Genomic DNA, 25,455 nt, shown 5'->3' on the forward strand with positions numbered 1-25,455 from the left:
TTAAAATATGTAGACCACCATTTGCTGTCAACTGAGACAAGGTGTGACGGCAGCCAACTAGTTTGCAGTAAAAACAAAAAAATCATCATTATGGATGCTGTGACAAGTATAGCAGCCTGTTATGCTTGCTTGGTATTAAGTGCATTGTAGCAGGTTATGTGGGACTTTTCATTACATAAATGTTTTATTTTCAGGAAGAAACAGTATTTTCTGAAAATGTTTTTAAACTTCTGTTGCACTGACAGTTTTGATTGCAAATATGCACATGCCTCTTATGTCCTGCTTAATATACATTGTTACTTTTGGTTAATATTACACTTATTTAATATAAACCTATCAAACATTAATTTGCAGGTATCTTCACAAATCCTTTTTTGTACTGAAATGTCCTTATTGCCTGTAGTACATAATATGCAATGTTTGTAAACTAATATTACATGTTTCTAACACTGTATTAACAGAAATTGTGAGCTTTTTACATTGAAGTAAATCAATGTACATTTTAATGAAAAAATTTCATAATTGTTTTTATATTACTGCAAAATGTTGTATAAGAAACCGTAAATATTTCTATAGGTATCTGAGTTGGCCTGAATCTGTGTATTTACTTTTCCCTACTACTGTTAATTGCTGTAAAACATACAGTTTTCAGTGCTGTATTGAGTCATTTAACCTCCTAAGGTCTACTTCCACTAAGCATTAATGAGAGAGGGGTAATTGCTATTACTATTTGATTTTTAGATTAGCTTGGGGGCTGCAGAAGAGTTGCAGCAAAGTGAGAATGAGGAGAGGAAGGAGGAATATGATGTGGTACGTGAGGGTGAGATTTCTTTTGTTTAGGATGCAGTTAAGTAGCAAGTAAGAGTAAAACGGAGTAGAGAAAGACCATTGTTTTTCATACGTGAAGACAGCATTTCTAGACAGTTTGAATTGTCTCTTGCTTCCTGTTGGCTTGTTTGATTGCTGCATATTTTGATTTTAGGTTTAGAAAGGAATTTCTTAAGATCTTTGCTTAGCTAGTGAATTCCAGATACGCATTGTGCACTGTCATCCCGCTGCTTTTAGTTTGAGCTGCCTGCTCTGATCTACCTTCAGAGCTGTGAGTTACACAGTACAGATGAGAACAGTCTTGGACTTGAGTGCAGATGACTGTTTCGGGAGGCTTTTTGAGATCAGAGCCTGGGGTGAATGTAGTAGGTGTGTAGTTGGATGTTTATTTCCTTGTATTCTGTTCAAGAACTAGGTGAAGTAGTGCTGTTCTGCAGTGGACTGAACCATGTAGCAAAAGTGATGTAAATTCAGTTATTTTCTAGCAAATAAATCTAGTCCTGCTTGCCATGAAGAACTGTTTCTATTCAGGGTTGCCCCTTGACTGTTCTTCGGGCTTCTGATTGTTTGCAATAGATGCCTCCTCTGGACCGGTATGAGTTTTTCTTTACGAGTAGTATGTTAGTATGCTGCTTCTCTTGATGCATAAGCAGAAAGAAATTGTAGGGCTTAAAATGTTGCTTAGACCTGAAATTCAAAATTTGATTCTGTTTATCTAGTTTGGTAGTGTTTTGTCTATTGGATGCTTGACAGATACTACCAATATTCTAATTAAAATAAATGTTCTAATGTCTCCATCCATAGGTTCTATAACAATCCTTTATGCAATTAATTTTTACGCTGGATTTCTTCATGGGTACACCTTTTCCTTAATTTGAATTTTCTGTTAGTGCTGTTAATGAGGAAGATGTACTTCCACACAATTAAAATTACTCATAATCTAGATACAAAAATTTTGAAGTGTACTGAGAATGCTATCAAAGTGAATGCTGTTCATAAGCATAAGCTGTAATAAATATAAAAGATACCTAAACTAGGTAGGGAAAATACCACTTCCCATCTTCTGCTTGTGATTTTTATCGTAACAATATTGGATACACTGGCAGGAGGCTCTGCCTCCTGTTTTCTACTGCGTAGCATTTAGTCATCATCTGTGCTGTATCCTGATGTTCTTGATGGGGAAAAAAGCATGCATGTCTGCTGTGACATTCATATTGGGAATTTCTGGCAGGATTGTTGATAAATACATAACTTAAGTTTGTGATGCCAGCTAGCCAGTACAAGGGCTGGATTCTGAAAACACTTATCCACTGTTCAGTGATCCATTGCCTAGGCAAGGTACCTTTATGGAACTCACTTTTGTCTTTGTCTCCTTCTGCACTGTTGCAATTTAAGAGAGCTGAGTTGGATATGTGTAGTGTTGTCATTCTATATAGCAGATCTAGTCTCTGATTAGAGAAATTACCAGCTATCTACATTGTAATGGTCAGGGTTTGTAAATGAAAGTTCCTTGTGGAAAAACCAGACTGACTTGCAGTATTATCAGAGACATCAAAATTGCCAGAAACAGTTTAATTGCAAAACTATAGACATTAAAGTTCTACATGATCACTACATGGCAAAGTCCATTTTCATGCATGTATGTTGATTGCTAGAGGTAAAATTTGTCTTTTATCATATTTTGTTTGTTTTAAAATAATTGTTAAAATTAAAGATTTAAATTTTTAGTAGTCCATCATGATATATTGATTGACCTTACTCCAAGCTGTTGGTCTGTCACATTAGTCACACTTTTCTCCTTTTATGTATGTGGTACTGTCTTTCATTTTTACTTTTGACAGCCTTTTGCTTTAAATGGTGATTAAAACAAGAGTTTGACTTGATTTTTCAAGGTCATGGCACATGAAATCACCTAAACTCTCTAAAGTGGTTTTGGATGGTAGCATAGAGCTGAACGGGAACATTTTAAGTAGGTTGATAGAAATACCTTTCTGATCTGGTCTTTTAGAAACCTGGATTTACTGAATCCTTTTGTCTTTCCATTAATGACTTGTACAATTTCTTTCCCAGTTGGCAAGAACAGTAGCTTGGAACTAATTTTCAGTTTTTTTGATTCTTACTTCTGTGCTTAAATCTTGTCTCCAAATATTGCAGTTTTTTCCTGTGCTGTTTCTTAGTCTTACAGTTAAGAATGTGATGACCTTTACTGTCATATTCCTTCCTGCCACCTGTTACATAGTCCTTTCCAGGTCTCTGTTCCCTTTTTGCTATTTGCATCTTGTTTGCTTCTTTCACTGCTATTTTTCCTCTGCACACTGTTAATCTCTGGCTTCTGAAAGTGCTGCTGGTCTTGCCTGAGAATAAATTGGTGGGTTTAGGTGTCTTATAACGTACCTTTTGATTCTTGAATCAGACAGATGAATGTATGCTGTCTGTGAGTAAAGGCAACTGGAAAAATACTGTTTGAGGATAAGGTCTGTCTTGTCCTATTGCTTTATGTCAGCTGAGCAGGCTTCCATTCAGTCATCTCCGCAGGTCCCACACACTTCAGAAGTGTTGCAGAGTGTTCATATCTGTTGCTGGAAGGTCCAAGTGAAGTGTATGGAAGCTTGAGGGATGACACCCTGTTGAGCAGGATGGGTTAGGAAAATACACATGGACTATGTGTTTCAAGGAACATCATGTTACAGTCAATAACTTTCTTTTCCAAGGCTAACAGCGTTTGAAGAATCCTTGGATGTGTAAAGGTTTTATGAATATATTCTGTGTTTAAGAGCTGGGTTACTGGGTATTTCCTAGCTACATAAAAGTAGTCTTGATTCCTACTGGTGGTAAGAACCTTTGCAAAGAGGCCACTGAAGTTTCCATGAAAACCTTTAGTCATATGTCATCGGTTACACTATCTATAATGTAATGAAATTTTCAAGTATAATAATTACAACTGTCATGCTTCTCTTCTTAGGACACAATCACATGGACATGGCAAGGACCAGGAGCGTGAGTGGTTTACTTTTTATTGCTTACATCATGATTGCTTTCCATCATTAGTTTTTATTTACATGTCTAACAGGCATATATAGTAGTAATTGCTGGTTATTGGATTATTCCTTGGGATTAATTTGTGTCTTTTATCTACTATTCCCTAATTATGATGATAATCACTTAGAGGAATCCAGGTATAAACAGTGTGTTTCTGCTGCTGTGATTTTGGTGGTTTGCAGGATAGATTTTCGGGTTTGATTTCAAATATTTATTTTTTTTTTTAGCCAAGTACCTGAAGTAAAAAAATCTTGCTTATGATCTGTATATTTTATTGCCTGCAAATAGATTTGGTGTGTTTCTGTATAAAATCTGTATGGCTCTTGTTTGAAATTTGACTAGTCTCACAGAAAAAGTCAACCCACTTGGGGAATTTGGAGATACTGTTTGAATGTGACTTCAATTTTTTTGTATTCTGCTTTTTAAACAAAATGCTATTCTAGAGGTTCCCTAGTGAACTCACGTAATGTAAAATAGTAAATGAAGCAGTTACTGCTTGTTAAAAAGAGTATTTTTTTAGTATTATTTACATGTTGGGGTTGGAGTAGAAGTTGTAAATGTTTAGATGAAGATCAAAACAAGGAGTTTTCAACCCTAAATTAAGGGGAGTTGGACTTCATAGTTAATAGCTTGCTGTTAGCCTCCTCCTTGGGAAATGTTGTTTTGAATGTCCCACCTGAGGTCCTATATTTTAGTAGTAATGAGGAAACCATTGGGATTAGCCAAGAATCAAATCATTTAGAATTTTTTCAATTTTGAACCTTCAAATGGACTGGGAACCAGGTCTAATTAAGGACACGTCTAGATTTGGAGACTTAAGGAAATCATCAATCACTTTTTAAAGGGTCAGCTTTCAATGAAATTGTCACATTGGAAGTAGATGAATCCATGATAGTGTCTAAAGTAGGTACTGCAGCATTTACTGTGTGTGGGGATTTGTTCTCTCCTTGTGAGTTTCTGCCTCTTCTCTTGCATTTCAACTGCTGTTCATCTTAGCAAGTTAACTCAGCCAGAGGGGAGAAAGGTGAGTAGCTTGCTTCCAGCTTAGTGTCCTACCTGAGGAGTCAAGAACACATAGAAGGAGAAAGAAGAGGGAAGGAACTTGTAGGTGTGTTGCCTCAGACCACTTTAATGTGTACAAAACCCTTATCTGGAAGCGGTGACCTCTGCTAATAAAGTTAAATTAAATTAAAAAAGAATCAGAATCTGAGACAGCATGTAATGTTATGCAAATTCACTGGGTCAGTTTAAATTACAGCTTTACTGTAATTTAATTAGGATTAATTCTCCTGAGTCACCTAAAATGTATTTCTGATGTCTTAGCAAGAAATACTGTTAAGACTGATACAGTCTTGACTTTCTCAGCAAATCTCTCTTCTGTCACAGTGTTAGCTAAAACTTAATCTGGAATGTTGATATATCAGGAGTATTCTGTTTGTTCAGAGCTCTTATAGCCTATAAAACAGATGAAAAACTCATCACATGGAAACTATATGTTTTCTTCCACTTACGGAAAGTAATGTTTTTACTAGTTTGACAGTGTTCAGAGCAGATCAACTAACTTACCTTGAAAACAAATACTGACTAGAGCATACAACTTAAATTTTCTCTGTATCGGACTTGAGTTAGATACACGTTCTATCAGTTTTTAAAATTTATACTTATTTAAGGTTTAATCTTTGAGGATTACAGAACGTTGGCAAAGAGAAAAGTTTACTTATAACTTACTGGGGTTTTTTAATGCTCTTGGACAAGGACCTAGAAACCAGACTTTTCATGTTTCCTGTCAGTGATGTAAACTTCAAATCCCAAGTTCCACGGTTGTTCTTGCTTCTTTTCTTTGCTTTAATGTGTTGGAAGTTCAGTAGGAAAGAAAGCAAAAGAATGTGTTGCAGCCCTGAATTGAGTGCATAGCAAAATGAGTGGGGTGTTACTTCTAGGAATGGCCCTTTATCTAGGGAGGATTTTGGCCAGCCCTCCCCTCACAGTGATTGACTGCTGTAATTACCTAGATACTGCATAAAATGCGGCTATTAATGCTGCTCCCTAATTTAGGTTTACTAAATCCTTTCCTGGATTTGAATCGTACTGCTTTCTAAGGTCAAGTTGATTCCAGTTATCTTGTGTCTTAGGCTACTAAATCACATGTACTGCATTTCATTAACAGACTTGTGAAGTATAATGAACTTTGATTCCAAACCAAGGTAATGATAAAATCTTAGTGGTTATATTTAATCTTGCCAACTCTGTTTCAGGAAAATGCTGTATTCAGCACAGACTTACTCTTTCTTTACATACTATGCATACATCATATCTTACTGTATGTATTGGTACCTGCATATCATGTTATCGTTTGTCTTTCTGCTTTTGTGTATCTTTTAAGATGCAACTTCAGCGTAAATTGCTTTTATTAAACCTTGCAGAATGTAATATATAGAAGTACTCTCAAAGACCTTTTATGTTAATTTTTTATCTGGGTGCAATCATGCCTTCAAGTAGGAATGTTACCTGAAGACTTTGGAGCATAATGTACTACTGTTTTGCTACATATAAATTTTTTCCTCCATCTTTTTTCTCTCTTCCCTCCCCCCCCCCCCCCCCCCCCTTCCTTTTTAGGTTAGAAATTCTGTGGCTTACTTTGTGTCAGTTTCACAATTCTGTGGAAATTGAGGTCAGTAAAAAAACCAGTGTATTCTGAGCAGTATCAGCATACATAATATTGTACTTAATTCTGCAGTAAAAGTTTGTATTCAATCTTTGTATGTACGTCTGTAAAAACAGGTTGAAGTGCCACTTATATTTTTCGACAAATGGCTTCTGTGTCTGAAAATGTAACCTAAAAATACAGCTTTCCACTTGGCTTAAGACTTTACTTTCTTATACATTCAAATTTAGTACATAGATTTCTGACTCTGTTTAAAGGGCCTTTTGTGAACAAATTTCTTGTCTTTTAATGGCCTTATTACTATTTCAGCGAGTATACAAACTGTGTGTGTTAGATTTCAAAGTGTGTGAACAGTGGTGTATATCTTCTAGAGAAAAATCATTGTAGGTGGTTTCTTATAGGCCAGATATGTTAATATCTCTAGCTAATTATTTTATTAAGCTGCACTGTTCAGAATGTGAAATCAGAAAACACAAAGAAAAATCTATGTATATTCTTAACTTTGTTTTGAGAAAAACACTGTATGATCTTAAGGCTGAAGACTATTGTATTGAAAAGGCAAAAACAGTTAAAACCCTTCCTTTTAAATTGCTGTCTTTATGCATTTTTACAGAGAGTAAATACATTTTTGAGGACAAGTACAGTATTTTAAAGGTGTTAGGAGATTTGACAAATGTTCTACAATTCTTCTGCTTACATTTTTTAATGAAGCAGCTGTTTATCTCTGGAACTGATAGCAGGGTAGACTAATAGGAAGAACTGTTAATACACATGTTAACATTGTAACATATAACTTATGCTAATCACAGTATTTATCATTGTTGTACTCTGTGTGTGTTTATGCTTTAAATTCTTCTCAAAATAATGAATGCACAAAATACCAGCCAGTGAACAGTTGTATCTGTTGCAGAAATAAGTTTGTGTTACCACTTTAGTTGCTTGTTTTCCGCTACTAATAGTATAAATATTAAAAATTTTAAACCCCTTTGTTTCCAAAACAGTGGCCTGCTTTTGGTAGAACAGCCAGGGAGCCACTGCTTCATGCAGGGGTAAGACAAACTAGCTAATGTGGTAGGACTTTTACTCTATCTCAGGAACATGGTTCTCTGCCCTAGGCAAGTAAAATGGATTCTTTCACACAGAACGGAACACTGCTGAGCATTCTTAATTTTTTTGAGGCAGCAGCTGCGAGCAGATGCTGAATTTCTGTTGCTCATACAGGTCTTGCATAAGGACAAGTTAGGATCTTCGGTTGTCTATAAAAAAAAAAAAGTTAACTTTTGGAAATACTCCATACTAAAGCAGGAGCTCGCGGAGGATAGAGGAGCAGAGCTGTTTGCAAGGCTGCTCGCAAGTATGAGGCAGAGTACTTGAGAGCTACTTGTTGAATCTGCTTTTGCAAGGAGGTGCAGCAGATTTAGGAATGTAGAGGAAAAATGAGTTGTTCTGTGTTCAAAGTTGTGTTTTTCCCCTGGTCTCCAAAGTTTGTTGGCCTTTATTCCGTCAGCACAGGGATACTGGCAAATCCCAACCAGCCTTGACACCTAACTACTGCTGTAGGCCCAGTTAATCAGGGAGATGTACAGCAAAGCAACACAACTTCAGTGTTTTTAATTAAATGATAGCTAGTAAGGTCTAACAGCCAGCAATCAGGATCCAAAGTTTGTTAGTCTGGGCTTATCTGCATATAATGTGTGCTCTGGCATACCATACATGTCATCCAGCATGTATATTGAGAAGCAAGTGTCTATGTAGATTTTATGATAGGTTATGACAAATGTTGGCCTGCCCATTCATCCATCCTGCGCTTGGAACTGGCATGCAAGCAATCTTGTGAAGAAGAAAGGGTATACAGTCATCTGCACATGTGGTTTGTTTTGGCTCATGTTGATTTATTTTGCTGGCCTGTCAGCTTCAGTGTCCATACATCCATCACTGTGTGCAGCAGCTGAGAGTTCTTCTAGTTTTGTTAGTGGTGCTGAAATGATTGTGCAGTTTCTGTCCAGTTGGACACAGACATGTAGAACACCTCTGAAACTGCCTTATATTCAAACTTGTCCTGTGTTTGGATGAATGACTTGATAGCAGTTTTCAACTGAAAGAAACAGAATGGGGCTTGGAAGCTGAAGGAACAATCTTTTCTATGTCTGTTAGTTTTACAGTCTTTGTCTTATTGTACATTACATCACATCAGGCTGGCATACCTGCTTGTAAACCTGTAAGACAGGAGTCATATGTTTTCAGAATCAGCGGTGCATGTAGGGAAAACAGTAGCAAAATCCAAAATAAAGATTTGTCCATGACTGCATACTTCTAAGAAACAGTTAGACAAACATCTAATGACAGGATTTTGAGTACTGCTGATCATACCATTATACGATTCTGAAAATATAGCTAACTTCTTAGTTACTGAGAAGTATTTGCTTAAATGATAAATTTTTGTTTATTCCCCAGTTGTTATTTTCCTTTTTAAAGACCAGTGTGAAATTTCTGGATCATAATTCCTGTTTTGTACTACCCATAGGTAATTACATGATATATAACTAAGCTTTTTACAACTTTGGTTTCTACTGCAGAGATTTTCCACGGAATTATGAATATTTTGTTCACTTAGTGCATAAATTATCTAATTCCATTGCACTAAGGCAATTGTCTGTCTGGTACTGAGCAGGAGTGGGAATCAAGAGTGCTCCCTTCATCTGAGAAGTATGTTACTTAGCAGAAATAGGATATTTTGAGGGTTTTTGTAGGTGAGACTGGCCATGATCTTGGGGCTTACATCATATTTCAGTGAACACGTAGCCAAAAGCTGGAAGGTCTTTTAATATAGGCCATCATATTCTGAAAACTGCCTTTTCTATGGCAGGTCTCCAGCAGTTCTGGTTTAGTTTTCCCCTTCCAACCTCAGCTGTTCTGTTATTCTATGGCCATCTGCATTTATTTAGAATTTTTCTTTCAATTGAGTATTAATAACTAGCGTTCAATTTAAAGGAGAAATTTTTCAAAACATCCGACAACAGAAGGTAAAAACACAACAGTCATATATGATTTCTAAACGTGCAGGGGATATGTATCTCATATAAATACTTGATGCCCCAAGAATTTGAATTCTTGCTATTTAAGCTATAGAAAAATGTTTATGTAGCAGGTGCTTTTCTTGCATATCTAGAAAGAGCTGAATAATAAAAGATGTAAAAGAAAGGTCTGTGCAAGAAAATGCTAATACTTTTAAATGATTTAAAAAATTATTGGTCCCACCTATGAAAGGAAGATAAACCTGTACTTGGGTTCATGAGGTAAGAAATTAGCAGAGTCCCTGTTATATGAATTTCTAGAAGTATGATGCAGCCTTAGGCATTCAAGAGTTATTTTTAATTTTTTTATAGTCCTTTTGTTAATATGATTTTGTAAGTAGCAACAAAATACAACTATATCTTTCACCGTAGTGCTATAGGAGAGATTGTTTAAAATGTTAAATATTCTCAGTATAATTCAGTTATCTGTCTGCAGTTTCTACCAGTGTATATTCCTTCAGAAGAAGAAAGAAAAAATCCAGTGTTATATGCCAATAACGTCAGACATGTAATGGCAGAGTAAGTATGTTGTAATATGGAATAAAAATAGATGTGTGGTTTTAATTTTAAGATCAAGAAAGTATTGTGAAATCAAGTCAGTGTAGTTACCTGCTTGCAAAAAAGCTTGTAGTCTGCAGTAGTGTATAGAAAACTTTATATAGCAGTTGTCTTCCTCTCTGAGGAGGCCAGAGCGCCGCAAATACAGCAGGAACTGTAGAAGTTGGTGGTTTGAGTGTGTGGGGTTTTTCTAACATGTCTTTGTATAGCAACCCAGTTCCGCTTGCTACTATGGGTATTTAGTCTTCTGGGGAGAAAAGTAAAGTTGAATTTTATGAAGGATAAAGTAACTGAATTTTGTATTAATTGAGATTGCATTTTAAGCTGTGATTTATTTTTTTTAATCATGTCAGGAATGATTTTGTGTATTCATCAACTAACGTGTTAGTCTGTGGTTATTTCAAATAGTAAAGCACAGCAAACCTGTTTCTGTTGGAAACAGAGCACTGATACAATGCAAACTAATTGAAGTTGAATGTTAATATGATGGCACAACACTTGTCTATAGTGTATAATAAAGCCAACGTTGAATACACAGACTTTATTCTCTTTTGTTGTATTTTTTATTAATGTTATTCATTTTTTTGTCATTTCAGTAAATCTTCCATTAATAGGCATGCTTTTCAGTGTTCATATAGGACCCTCAGGTCTATGATCATTAATAACTGTAGAAGGATTTATGAATCTCTCTAATCCTAATTTTGAAATACGTTGTGAAATCTTAATTTCCTTTGTGTAACTTCTTTTCCGTTTCTAAGATACCACTTTCAGCCAAAGGCCAGTTTGTAGACAGAAACTGGTAGTTCTGTGGTTTATAAGCAGAACTCAGCTCTGTGAGTTTCCTTAAGGATGTTGGGCCTATGTAACAATAGATCAATACTCAATCTGTTGTATGAAAGGATGTTTTTCACAAAAGAAAAACCAAAGCTATCGGCATTAAGCAGCCTATCTTAGACTTGCAGTGGCCTCAGACTTTTGTAGTTAACTCAAGACAGTCAGCTGGTGCTATGTAAGTGTTGTCCTCAGACCTTGGGCAGAAGGCTGTGTTATGAAACCTTTGTTCTGAACTCTACTCCAGTCAGATGACATGGATTGTGTGGTATAAGGAGAATTTTTGAAAACCTACAGAAGTTTATAACAACTGGCATGTTTAAAGCCTTCCCTTCTATGTGTGTGTAGGAGGAGAGACATGATTTTCCTTGTCCTTTTGTTTCTCCATCCTACCTTTGTAGAAATAGGCATTTGAAGTAACAAGTGAGATACAAGTCTAAAGGGAAGACTATCAGAATAGAGGATGGCAGGTATGGCTGAGGTGAAGAAGAGGCTGTAGATGCTGTGTGAAAGGAAAATAAATGTGTTTGGATATCAAAGTTCTGAAGTTAAAATGCAGATGGGAATAAACCAGCATGCTGATGGCTGGATACCATGGATTATTGTAGACCAGTTAAAATAACATCAACGTAACCAAAACTTATTTATTTCAGACCACTTCCAAATGCTTACTTGTAGTGGCAGTTCTCCAGACTCTCTCAGTACATACACTTGGCTTTTGGTACAGAAGATACCAGCTTAGATGCTGTCAGTCAGTTCTGGAGCTGTAGCAGTTATAAACCTGATGCCTGAGGTGCTATTTGGTGCTAGCATTGCACTCTGCACTGCTGAATGAAGGACAGTGTTACTGCTTCATCTAGATTTGTCGCCTTTTCTTGAAGATCAGATTGGTGGCAGTGAACTACTTGGATGTGAAGAGGTGACTTCAGGATCTGTTTAGAACTCTGCTTTGCCCTTTCCATCATTTTTCTGGAAGAAGAGTCTAATCCTACTGGATATATATACACAGCAGCAGAGGTGGCAGTCCCAGATGATAATGTATTTGTCATCTAGAACCGGTGTCATAGCGAAACCTTGTGTCTTGCCTGTGATTTCAAGGGGTATTGATAGAACTTGCTGAGTGCAACAATGAACACAGTTTCCGCTCCCGAAATGTGTTTGCCTTCATCATAATCTTGTCTTATGAACAGCTTCTGCTAAGTGCTGAACAAAGCACTTTAACAGGATGTCTGATTCTTAATGCTGCTTCTGCTTGTTGACTGCAGAATTTTTGGTTTAGCCTTACATGTTTAGCTTCTCTGTGGGCAGCCACAGATGGGAGTGATGGGGATGTCTGTATAGTTCCTGTTGGCTTATATGCAAATTGAATATTTGACAAAGGAGATGCTGTCATTCAGAGGTTTGCTTCAACCCACCGTTTGTATCGTGCATCTTTTCTGCTGCCATATATCATCCGTTTGAATATGAACACGCACTGGTTTGCTTTTGCTGGATCATTGTGCTGCTTTTGGCTGAGAGAGTTAATTTGCTTCATAGTAGCTAGTATGGGGCTATGTTTTGGATTTGTACTGAAGATAGTGTTGAGAGTACAGGGATGTTTTAGTTACTGCTGAGCAGCATTTACACAGAGCCAGGGCGTTTTCTGCTTCGCGAACCACCCCACCAGCGACCAGGTGGGGGGTGCACAAGAAGCTGGGAGGGGACATAGCTGCGACAGCTGACCTAAACTGGCTAAAGGGATATTCCATACTATATGACATCATGCTCAGCATATAAAGCTGGGGAAAGAAGGCAGCAGTGGCTTGGTGGGGGGTGGATGTTCAGTGTGATGGTGTCTTTGTCTTCCCAAGTAACCCTTTTGCGTGATGGAGCCCAGCTTTCCTGGGGACGGCTGAACACCCGCCTGCCAATGGGAAGTGGTGAATTAATTCCTTGTTTTCCTTTGCTTGCATGTGGCACTTGTTTTACCTATTAAACTGTCTGTTTTTTTCAACCCACAAGTTTTCTTACCTTTCTGATTCTCTCCGGCATCCCACTGAGGGGGGAGTGAGCGAGTGGTGATGTGGTGCTTAGTTGCTGGCTGGTGTTAAACCATGACAACCATGTTGGGGACGATCGTCTCACTGATGTGAATGTTGTGATCAAAAGTTACTGTGTCTGGATTACTGTTCTGCAAGCATCCTTTCCTGCTGCTTTTCAGGACCTCCTTTAACAGACTTCTTCTAAACTTGTTTTCAAATGTAATATGAGCTGATCTCTTGATGAGTGGTATTTCAGTATTTGTGCGCTGTCACCAAATTCCACAAGAATCCAGGTGACAGATTTCCATATTTTCTTTTTTAAAGGACATTGTCATGATAGAAAATGAATTTAAGGTGCTCAGCTTTTACAGACCTTTTGGTTGCACTTGTGACTGTTCCCTACATTACAAACTCGTAGTGGTGTCTTCCGTTGCAGTTCTCATCAGGAGGATGAGCACAATCCAAGTCTTGCAAGTTTACAACATCTATAAAAATACAAAATTTCTTTCTAAAAGGGTTTCTTAATCTCACCTATGCAATTACCGGTGTTTTCATGTCTGTAATCTTTAATCTTTTTTCTCATTGAGATAGTTATTCAACAGTATTGGGCCAAAAAGTAGAATCATGTGCCGTCTTGTTACAGCCATTCATCTCAGTTTATTCTGTTTGGGAATTATCTGTGTAATCGAAACTGGAATTACTCATGCAGGATAGGCACTGCTGCTGAATAGTTACTCCATGCTTGTCTTCCTTTGGATCATTTTCTTATTCTGCACAGAAGGTATGTGCAGATTAGGTTTATCTGCTGTTTAAAGTATGCCCCCCTACTTATTCCCTATCAATCTGCTTTGCATTTGATTTTTTCTCATACAACCTATTTTGAGCAAGTCTGTCTTGTTTGTTCTTTCTGGCCTTGTTCTGACTGCTACTCTGTTTAGTCAACATCCATCTCATCCACAGCATGCTATCAGGAAGTATGCTTAGAGTCACTTTCAAATCACTGAAAATGTTGAGTGCTTTTAAATATTGCAACAGTCCATGCAGGTTCTCTTTAAAATAAATAAAATTTGGTGGTATCTTGAGGTCTAATTCACTTCCTATGTTTCTTATTGCTCTGATACACTTCGAAAACCACCATGCTAGTAAGTCATGCCAGGTAGATACGTATTATATTGGCTCACTTCTGTATTAACAATTGGAAATCATCATTTGGGTCCTCATGTGCATGAGCTATTATCACCTTGCATTGGTGGTAGTCAGTGTCAAGCTTTCTGAACTAAGTTATGTTTGTATTTTATATACCTTCAAAGTATTAACTCATGATTAACTAGAACTACGGTAGTGTTGTAAAATGTCAGCATGTAGACCCAGGAGTTCTGAAGTTTCTTTTGTGGCAGTCCCAGAAAGGCAGAGTATCTGTAGAAGTGCCAAAATGTCTGGTTTGTATTTTTTCCAATAACTTTGTTTTTCTTCTCCACTTACACAAACATTTTAAAATGTTTTTATATTTACAGTAGATGCTCAAATCAATTAAAGTGCAGTGTGTTAGACATGGAACTTAAAAACATCTGTCTTCCTTATGTTTTCTCTGTCAAATCCTTGCCAGGATCACTTTCCCCTTATTTGAGTATATCATACTGTTAAAGCAGTAACTCTTACCAGCCTGACATAGGAGGATTTTTGCTTATGAGAAATGAATCCTTTTTGCCTTCACCAGCATGCTAGAAAAATAGATTACAGATAATATTCTGTATTCACTCCACTTTTTGTCATCTTCTATGTAGTCAAAATCAGATACTTTTTTTCTTGCAGGCTTTGACATAGATTATGATTTCTGCCAGTGTATGTGATAGGGTAATGCTAGCTCCCAAAGAATAGCCTTGAGAATGTGGGTTTACAGTAGCATACTGGTCCGTCTCATGACTATTTGTTGTATTTTCAGTGAACAATCAAATTTAACTTTGGAAAAAACGCTGTGCTTTGTGCCTGTGCTGTCAGGTTTTGTGTGTGAGTCTGCAGAAGTACTGGTTGGATGCTCAGCATTCAAGTTTGAAGTTTACTTTTCCTGGTCATTTTTGTACCATCAAAGGCGTGAGGATTAGTGTAAGTGGAATTACTTAAGTGCTGAAGTTGACAAGCACCCATTTGTTTAGGTTTCAGGCCATGTACAAAAATGGCAGTCAGCACTACATGGTACATTCTTTATTTCTGTGAACACAATGAGTGTGGCAATTAGGGGAACATGGTTACTGAACAGGGTTAACTGTATGCAGCTTCTTGCTATGTTTATTTTCTCAAGGAATAAATAATTCTTAAAAATTTAAGTAATGTTTTTGCAAGTCTTGTTTGAACTAGAATTTTGAGTCCTGACAACACAGAGAACCTGCTTCATTTTTCACCCCTTGAAGATTTGTGATGTACAAGCCTACAAGACCAATAATTACAGGACCCATTTTCTTAACACAAGGGATAAATACAACTGTTAGCAGCTGCTTTTTCTGTCTAAAAATTAAACCATCATGAGATTATATATTCTTGATGTGAATGCCAGACTCTCATGACTGAACCTTCTTTTGTTTAGAGAACATCACAAAGTAGGAGTAGTCCAAGGAGAGAAAAGGGGCTACCTACCCTGGCCTACCAGATCTAAATAGGTGAAAGCGCTTCAGTTTGGGAAAGAAAGAAAAAGCAAAAGAAAAGAAAAAGTGGAGAGTTGTTTTGAAGGTCATTATTTTAATGAGTGTTCTGGAAATGCTTGGTAGGGAAAGTCTGTGACTTTCCGTAGCAGAAGAGAAAGCAAGCACTCAGTAGTAGATTAGCTGAAAGTAAATGGAAGTACACTTTAAAACATGTACAGAACTGTGTCATTTGCTACCAGATGCGTAAAATGAGTTCATCAGAGCTGAGATATACTGTAAAAGAATTGGGTCCATCAGTAATTCTAAAACACAACGGCACAAATAGTCTATAATTCAGGATGTTCTTATACAGATGACTGCTAGAAGCTGGGGTTATATGTCCACCATGCTTTGTATGTCTTTCTACCAAATATATGATATTGGAAGTAAAATACCAAATCTGATATCCTTTTAATGTTTTCAGCACCCTATGAAGATGACAGCCAAAGTAAAGGGTTATTTTGAGCAGCCTGTGCAGTATTTTCTAGATTAGTTCGCAGTTCTGCTTATTAACAATGTAAAACATTTTGAAAATGTTTTTGTTGAAGCATAGATTCAGAATGTCACAATATTGCCTGTACTGTTTTCTCTCACTTTGCATAATATTACAGCAGTCACATTCTGTTTTATGTTCAGAATTTTGTGTGCGTAGTGGATTGGTATGCAGAAAATGAGAAAGTTGATAATTTATTTTTATATTATGACTGCACAAGTGTTAGACATAGGGAGCTGTTTGGTGTGAGAAGGGAAGGGTATAACAAGTACACTGCTGTGTTTAACAGGTTGGGTTTGCAGGAGGCTTTTGGGGTTTGGTTTGTGGGGTTTTTTTTGGTTTTTTTTTTTTTTTTAAGTGACTCGCTGACTTTGGAATTTCATGTAGTGTGATATCAGGAAAGGTAAATGGGATTTCATGGAAGGTAGGGAGGAAAAATGTCTCAAGGTCTTATGTCAAGCCAGACATGCATGTCTGGCTATATAAAATTGCTGAACATTAAAAAGGCCAAGCTTGGGTTAACTGACTATGAAAGCAGCGGTAATATGAAGAAAAGGGGGGGAGGGGGAAGCTTCCAAATAAAGATATGAGAAAAGCCGCTGTGTTTCTAGTTTATTAAAAACAGTGAGTTGCACTTGCAATTTGCATCTCAAATTATCTTTTCTTTTCCTAGCAGTTGAATTAAAGTAGAGAAAGATTGCCCAGAGATAAGTTAGAATAGTTTGGTAACTGCTTCTGTAGAAGATCCTGTGAGTTGCAATTGCACCCAGGCTTTACAGTGAATTCTAGTATGCCAGTCTTTATTCAAAGAAATGGAAAAATTCACAAGTCTTAGCACAACTGATGAACATTATATGTTCCCCAGCTTCAGTTTCTTCAGCATTCTGAGCTGAAATAAAGGTCCTTTCATGTTGAAACTACTAGCCCTACAGAGCTTGTGATTTACCTTCTGAACTCGAGCCCCTTGAACTCTAATTGCCCTGACCTTGGTTGATCCTGTGACTGAACTTTACTGTGAGCAAAACTTGTTTCTTCCTCTTTACTTCTGATTTTGTAATTCTGAAAGTCTGGATATATATATAAACACTGTTTCAGTTCATTTTGCTTTTTTTGAAAGTCCATAGGCTGGAAAATTGCCAACAGGTGAGCAAGAGAAGATGCTTTTATCCTTCTCAGTCCTGTTTTGTGTATTGTGTTGACACTGGGCATACATGCAGGCATTAATTGTAGTGGGAGTTTTCCTGTACTGGTATCACTGTACGTCTGGCCCAAATACTCTTCCTGTAAGGGGTGGACACAGCTATCAAAAGATGCAGGTTGTATTTTCCCCCCTGATGGTTTGGCTGAATCTGGCATGGTCCCTGCTTTTGTTTGGAAGTTGTTCTGTATCATCAGTTAAGTTTTGGTGTTTGTTGGGTTTTGTTTTGTGGGTTTGGGTGTTGGGTTTTTTTAATATATATTTTATTCCTCTGGCTGGGCTCCTTTGACATGTTTGGGGACCATTATTTATGAGAAGTTATTTAAATCTGGCATTGGTTCTGGGATGACAGCCAGTCAGGCTTCTACCCTCCCCGTGCCGCCGCGCACACCCCCCCACCCCCCCCTCCCGGCCTGAGTGGCCTGATCTTTCTTAGTCATCTTTCTTTTGATGTGTTTGAAAAGCGTCTAGCTTTTAGTTTTAACACGTTATTGTTCCTTGCTTTGGCTTCTCACCTTATGGTTATGTTTTAACTTGTCTGTTTTCCTTGAGAGAATGTTTTTAAAAAAAGTTTTTGTTCTAATTGCCACCTTAATCAGTTGCTGAGTCATACTGGATTTTTTTTTGTCTTCTCAGAATCTTTTTTTGAAAAGTGTCTTGTCACTTCTGATTCCATAAGATGTGTTGTTTTGTACCACAAACGAACACTTTACACTTACAGTTTCTTCTTTTAACTTTTAACTAGCTTCCCCTTTTCTGTGTAGCTGCCCTACTCTTCAGCTGTTTGTCTGTGAGCTCCTGTATTTCTGTTATGTGCTATACCTATTGTTGCCTTAAGATCTGATGAAATTTTGTGTAATGTGCCTGGCTGGACAAGATCTTTGGTTATTACCATATTCTTTTATGTAAGCCACTCTGGTTAGTACTGCTTATAGTGTCTCCTTGCTGCCCTAGTAGTTCATCTATTTCACTTTCAGTTAATAGGGCTGTCTTGTAAGGATGATCTCGTGTGCACACAGTACAAAAAAAGGAATTAACTCTCCTTCTGTCATCCACCCCTTTTTCTTCTTCCAAGTAAAACTGATTTTGTATTATACCAATTATTTCACGCTGTATAATACGATGTTATATTGAATACCATATAAAGAAATACTGACAAGACCTGCAATACCTGATCTCTAATTCAGGTGGAACTTGGAAATGAATTTAAATCCCACAGCATGGGGGAGTTCTTCATCTGGATTTTACACACCATTCATTACTATGTTAACCATAAGTCTATGGGATGAAACACGATACCACAAGAACCTTGTGTCCATTCCATTAATGTGACTTCTGATTTGCAAATACTACTAGGACACTATTCATAGGAGGAGTGGAGTGATGAAACAGGGACAGATCAAGAAGTGAAAAATCTGGAAGAACTGAATCTAATCCCTTCATATCGCCCACATGGGGCAGTCTAGCCTTCAACAGCCTGCAGGATTTTAAGAAGCCTTTTCTATGTAGCTGTATCTTTTCATTTAGTTGACTTTTTACTTTTGTTCCTTCCTGTTTGTTTCTTCTTGCAAGGAGGAGGCTGTTCATCTAAAATCACTACCCTGTATGTCCTTGTTCAATTCATAAGTAGATTATAAAAGATACCTAATTTTTTTAATGTATTTGGTACTTGAGCTTGAATATCTTAGTGATGTGTTCTTCCTGAATATTTGACTTCCTTGGCCTTAGAGAGAAGAGAGAAACCCTGATCAGTAGGGTTTAATGTTAAGTGCATGTCTTACTAATATGTTAGAATCCCTGAAGTTTGACAGTTAATTGGTGGATAAAAGAGAACTGGTTTATGCTACTTATGTTGGTGTTCAAAGGCCTTGTAATGAGATTCTGGGGAAGAGGCTACTTAACAGAAATTAGGTTGTTATTACATGAGCGGTAACTGCCATTACAGATCAAACTGTCCATAATAAAATGTAAAATTAAATGCAGAGTTTTTGTCAAAGCCAAAATGACTGTGGCATGCCTCAGGGTTTTGTATCGATCTTGTCATTACTGTATTTTAACTTCACAGATCAAAAAAGTAGTAAGATAGAAAAACCTATAGGTGGAAAGAATGAAGGTAAGTCAAGAAGAAAAATTTTGTGAAGACTTCATCAAGTTAAAAAAGGTTGCACAAAGGAGATCACTTTCTGTACTAGTATAAGTAAAATCAAGTGTAATAGAAAACATGCAGATGAGCTACTCATATGGAGCAGTGTTTGCTTTCTAAATTGTCTTATGTTTGTACACTGAATTCTTAAAGGTCTCTTCCAAACTGAAGGGTCTTTCTCTCAACTTGGGTGCAGCAAATGCAGTGCAACTACAGTATCTGGATTTCTTTGAAATCTCTTTTGGTGCCGCTATTACTACAGAGCACCAAGTTAGAAGTAAAGCAAAAATAAGTACTTAATTGTTTGGCATATAAAAACTTGGGAATATTTTGTCTTCTACCTTTCTTGTGTTACTGCTGGTTTTGGCTGGGATAAAGTTATTTTTCTCCATAGTAGCAAGTATGGGGCTATGCTTCGGGTCTGTGGTGAAAATAGTGTTGGTAGTACAGGGATGTTTTTGTTATTGCTGAGCAGTCCTTACACAGGCAAGGCCTTAAACCCTTGTGTTTGCTTAGAGTTTACTTGCTAGAACATAAAGTATAAAAGCCATTCTTTATAGAGTAGTGTTGCCTGTTGTATAATTGTAATCTTATCTGAAGGTAATAGTTGTTCTGCCTGGGTGATTATTGATTTGTTAATATGTTAGTATACTAATATAAAAATTTAATGTAACTATTACTAAATATATTTTTGTTCTAGATTAATAATTCTGAAACCCTTGTTATTCACTTCAATGAAAATATTAAGGAATTTGAAAACCTCTGCACTGCCTAATTTTTCTCTTTTATTCTTTTATATTTTTGTGTACTTGTAAAGTCAAAATAGATGTTCTGCAATTGATAGAGTACCATATTTCATTCTTTCTATGTTGAACTTCCTTTTATGGGCTCACTCTTATAGTTCTTTGTAATAGAGAGCATAATTGTTACAGGATTTCTTGCTATAAACTCAGCAGATTAACTCCTTTTTTTTTTTTCTTAGATTATTTTGCTTTAACATGTTTCTTTGGCTTATTCAAGGGCATTGGGAGTTCCAGTGACAGACTATACGTTTGAAGACTGTCAGCTAGCTTTGGCTGAAGGACAACTTCGTCTGCCTTCAGACACGTGTCTTTTAGAATTTGCAAAGCTTGTGAGAAGCCTTGGGTGAGCATATGCAATATTTATATGTAAGATGCATCTTTATTATATATGTTTATAGTTTTCTCTTCATATAAAAATATTGCATTTATGAATATATATGGAATGTTGTCATACTACAATTGAGGAAACAGTAATGTAAAATTAAACCAATACTGTTCTACGTTTGCAAGCAGCACCCCTAGATCTTAATGAGTAGATTATAAAATTATTATTTTCAGTCTGAAATTCAGTTAAACCACAACACAAGTGAGCAGAGTGTCTGAAGTGTTTATTCCTGAACAAAGCTAGAAGACATCTCCTGAAGGGGGTCAGGAGTACTGTGGGATTCCTAATATTTGATACAGTTAAGAGTTAATTGACCTTTCCTGTGACATCTATGAAGGAAGAACAGTGCTGCCATAGCAGTCTTGTGACTGGATTAACATTATAATAGTGAGGGCAGAGGGGTCACCCTTTCCCAAGAAGCACAAAGAAGTGCTTGATCTTTTGAGTAGGTTACTGCTAGATGGACTGTCTAATGAAACTGTAGCTTAGGATGTGCAGTGTGGTTCCTCTCTTCTCATAGCATCAGTTCCCTCTGGCTTTGCCTTTCAGAAGAGCTTCAGCAAACAGTGGAAAAAAAATCACATAAACTAAATAGTAAAACTTGTTGCTCTGTTTTCCAGGTTTTTTTCTCCTGTTTCTCTTCCCATCCTATTGGACAACCACAAACTAAATTTACAGCCTCATCCTGTTAACTGCTTTAAGATACAAACACCCCTTATTTTTTGTCTCCTCACCTGAAAGTATAGAGCACAGTTTCATATTTCCATTCTGTACTTTATTTCCTTCCACTAATTCTTCCTTCATCTTCCAGCTGGTATACATAAATGAAAAAAAAAAAAAAAAAATCTATTGGAGAATACACAGTGTAGGACAGCATATATTATGCATTCAGATGACAAGCATATATTGATTCATTGTTGGAACCTCCATCTGAAAAGACTTCCATTATGACAGGAGAGAATTCTAAGGGGAAACAGATTCTTGCTTTGTTCTAAAGGCTCTGAATTTACAGTACTAAGGAAGAAAAGCAAACACCACCAAAAAAAAACAACCCAAAAAACCACCCACATCTGTTATCTTGCAGTTGATAATCCCAGGATTCAGTTTAATCCTCTTGTTAAATTGTCTGGCTTCTATCTGCTCAATTTAAAGCTGCTCTTCTAAATTATGCTTTTCTGGGTGTTTGGGTTTTTTTGCCTCTAAAACAATTTACATCCATTTGTGTGTGAGGTTCCCCACAACAGAAAAGTTATGTCTGGTTTGAGCAATTGTACGTTGGTGAAATATTTTCCTGTCTTGATTTGGATCTGTGCCAATAAGAAGGCTATTATGATGGTATTTTTCTGGCACAATTGGATGAAGATTGTAATGTGACTTCATCTCTAATGCATGTTTGGTGATGCAGTCATTTTGCTGTTTATTCAAAGGTTTTGAGGCCAAGGAGGCGTTAAGTTCATCTGATCACCTCCCTAAATAACTGGAACAGTAAATTTTATTCAATGGATTTTGCATCCAGTCTAAGTACTTGTTTTTGAGCAATAACATACCTTCAAGGCAACATCCCATTTTAAATGCAAGATTTTCATAGTAAGGCAAATTCAGACTTGTTTTTGGTTTAGACTCTTTGAAATCAAGTTATACCTTATTTTGCTACCCTGGAGAGTTACTTCTGTTCATGTTATGTATCTACAGGGTTCATGAACATTGTCGGTAAAATTTGCTTAGTCTGTGCCCAGCTGGATAGGATCCAATCCAGAAGCCATGCAGCCACAGCAGCAAGTTCTTATGCTTCATCTGATGAAGAGCTTGGGCTCTGTTAACACACCTATACAGCTGCCAGGTCACAGCCGGCTGAAACTCAGCTGCCTTATACTGAACTCTGTGGTAAAGACTGCTGTATCAAAGAGATCAATTGATCATAGTCTCATCTTCTCAAATTCTTCATTCATTAGTCCTCAAGGAGTTATGCTTCTCTTGAGCCTGATAATCTGTCTGACCAATGAGCTGATTACTAAGCTATATGCAGTCTTTATTGTAGCCTTCATACACTGTAAATCCTCTGCTTCATTTGGTGATTTAGTCTGCAATTAATTACCCCACTGTTTAAAGCAATTCTCCATCTGTACTTTGACTGAATCTATCACCATGTTACGTTGAAGCTTGTTTGGATTTTGTGCCTTATTAAGGACCTCTGGATATCTTCTCCTTTAGAAAGTTTTAATACAGTATAATTAAGTCTCATCTCCATCTTTTTGCAATACTTTTTATGAGCTGGTTTAGGGTAGTTGCCTGCAAGGAGGATACACAAGTTCTGATTTGAATTGATTTGTTCCTATTGTCTCAAACTTTTGTTCATTCTAATTCCTGCATTCACTTTGCCTGTGAACTAAAAGGAGCTTCTAGCCTTAATTGTTGGTTCCCCTTTCTTATGGAACTGTAGCTTTTAGGCCATCTGTAGCTCCTTTGAGAATTCCCAGTTTTCAGTCAAATAATTTTTCTAATATTTTCAGTTGTGATTATTCTCAGTTTTATTTTCTGAAAATTAGATCTCTCTTCTCTCTTTAAAAAAAACCCAAAAACCAAACATAGCGTATATCCAAAGTAGAATTTTTTTTAGTGCCTGTGTTGTGCTTGTTGTCAGATGAGGCTTATAAAATCAGGTCTTGATGTAACCTGAGATTTTGCTTAACTAATTTTAGTGGTCCATGCCTTTTGCATCTTTGGAGGAGAAGTAGTATTAATAGGCTCATCAGACTTCTGGGCAGGATCATCTGTTTGCTTATCCTCTTCTTGAATTTTTTTTTTTTACTGATCTCTCTTCTTGTTTTCCATCTGCCCTTCAATTTGTTAACATTCAGTACTCTTCTACTGTATTACTTACATAATTGCTTCCTGGTTGTTTTTTTTCCTCCCAAACCTTTCACTTTTAAAAGCCCAGGTATGATTTGGAACCTTAAGCAAGAGTGAGTGAGGGTGTCTCACAAAGTTCTGTTATAGTTTTCTGCTTCCTGACTTTCTGTATTCACTTGAAAGTCCTGCTGGCAAATACTCTGTAAAAGTTAAGATTTTTCATCTTATTTTCTCTTAAATTTCTTTTTGAAAGTTAAGCAACACTGGTACTTGTACAAGATGGCACATTTTCTCTTCCAGTATGGTAGTTGGCTTCCACTTTGTGTGTCAAAAAGCAGTAAGTCTAGAAAGTACAGCAAGGACGTAATGTGGTGTCATGGTGAATGTGCATTTTATTATTGGCATACATGTGGCACAAGACCCTTTGATTTGGCAGGTTCTTGATCTGATGTGTGCATTTAGTACACGGACTCTGAGGTTCTTTGTATTTTTTACTGAAGACAGTATGGCTTTGCTGATTATGTCCACTTCTTTTAAAAGGTATGGTTTGCACCAAATCATCCTTTTCAGGTCAGATTTCAGAAGAGCTCTCTGTGCTTGCCTTCTAGATTTCTTAGTTTTCTCAGTAGGATTACTCTTAGTAATTTAATCTTTAACAACAAGCAGCAATTTGTTTTGGAATTCTTTTTGGATCCTTAACTGTCTCCTTCATTTGCCTGAGTATTATTGGCATCCTGTACCCATGTGATGGGTACTAGTGATGTCTGCCCTGGAAGAATATTCTACAACCTTAGCAAGCCGGTAAGGTTTACCTCCTTAAATACTTCCTGGCCCTGGTGAAATTCAATGTTGGTAAACCTGCTTGTGTTGAATCAATTCTGCTGTCTCGTAAAAGCCATAGTATTTTGGTGAGAATGACCTGAATTAAACAGCAGCTCCATTTTGACTATTGTTCTCCAATATTTTATCCAGTTGGCCATGAGGATTTTACCAGGCAGTGCCTCTGTAGACTCATAACATCTGAAAGGAGATAATAATCTTACAGGCCTGGTGCCTGTCTGTTCTTGCTCACTAGCCTTTACCATCCAGACTACTAGGCAAACAACTGCTGTCCGTGTGTGCCTGAAACGGTGGTCCAGACTGCAGGCAGAACTTTGCATCCCCAAAGTTCTCACAGCTAACAGTGCCGTGACTTCAGCGTAATCAAAGGTCATCTATAACAAGAAAAAAACTGGAGAATGTCGACCATCTGCATTCATGATAAAAGCAATACTGGCCGTTACAGGAGGTGATCATGCGTCAGGCTTAACCAAATACCAACCATGATAGCCTCTGCCTCATGGATCTGGGCAGGGTATGCTGGAGTATTTGGAAGGTCGGTTTTGCAGCTGTTTGCACTATCCTTTCTCCATTATGACAAGAAGTTGTGCAGAAGTACATCAGCTGAAACAAAATTAAATGTATTTTGCTTTTCTGGCTCAAGGTATGTTTCTCAATGAGTTTGCAGTTTACAGTAGATAGCTACAGGATCTGGCTGTTCTTCTGCAACTTCCAGCTTTGTGAGACTCTAGTTTTTTGGCATGTTCCCAGCACGCAAGAAAGGGGTTTGTTTTCAAATAGTTAAATACAACTAGAAACTAGCTTTAAGGAGGTAAGACATCTCACTTGCTAAAAATGGTGGTAATTATGCTGAAAATATTGTACCTTCAGGGATCTAGTTTTCCTTGTGATTTAATGCAGAGCTGTTAATAATCTTGGAAAATGCCCTTTCTATCTTCAAGGACTTGGGAATGATATTTTGTTCTCTTTTGTGTGCACTGGCCTAAAAAAATGAAGCAAAATGCCACAACAGCAAATAATATCATGTATCATAAAGACTAGATCCTGCA

The 25,455-nt window shown here is 37.1% G+C and overlaps 1 protein-coding gene across 1 annotated transcript in view; it reads left to right on the forward strand.

Annotated features, from left to right (window-relative positions):
• Positions 1-25,455, forward strand: part of LPCAT1 (lysophosphatidylcholine acyltransferase 1) — a 68,320-nt gene that overhangs the window by 24,358 nt on the left and 18,507 nt on the right. Inside the window, exons 7-10 of the mRNA XM_037379824.1 lie at positions 3,791-3,825; positions 6,484-6,538; positions 10,043-10,125; positions 20,549-20,674. Of these exons, the coding sequence (XP_037235721.1) occupies positions 3,791-3,825; positions 6,484-6,538; positions 10,043-10,125; positions 20,549-20,674 (299 nt within the window). The remainder of the gene's footprint in view (positions 1-3,790; positions 3,826-6,483; positions 6,539-10,042; positions 10,126-20,548; positions 20,675-25,455) is intronic.

The sequence above is a fragment of the Falco rusticolus genome, chromosome 3, assembly GCF_015220075.1.
Source record: "Falco rusticolus isolate bFalRus1 chromosome 3, bFalRus1.pri, whole genome shotgun sequence".
NCBI lineage: Eukaryota > Metazoa > Chordata > Aves > Falconiformes > Falconidae > Falco > Falco rusticolus.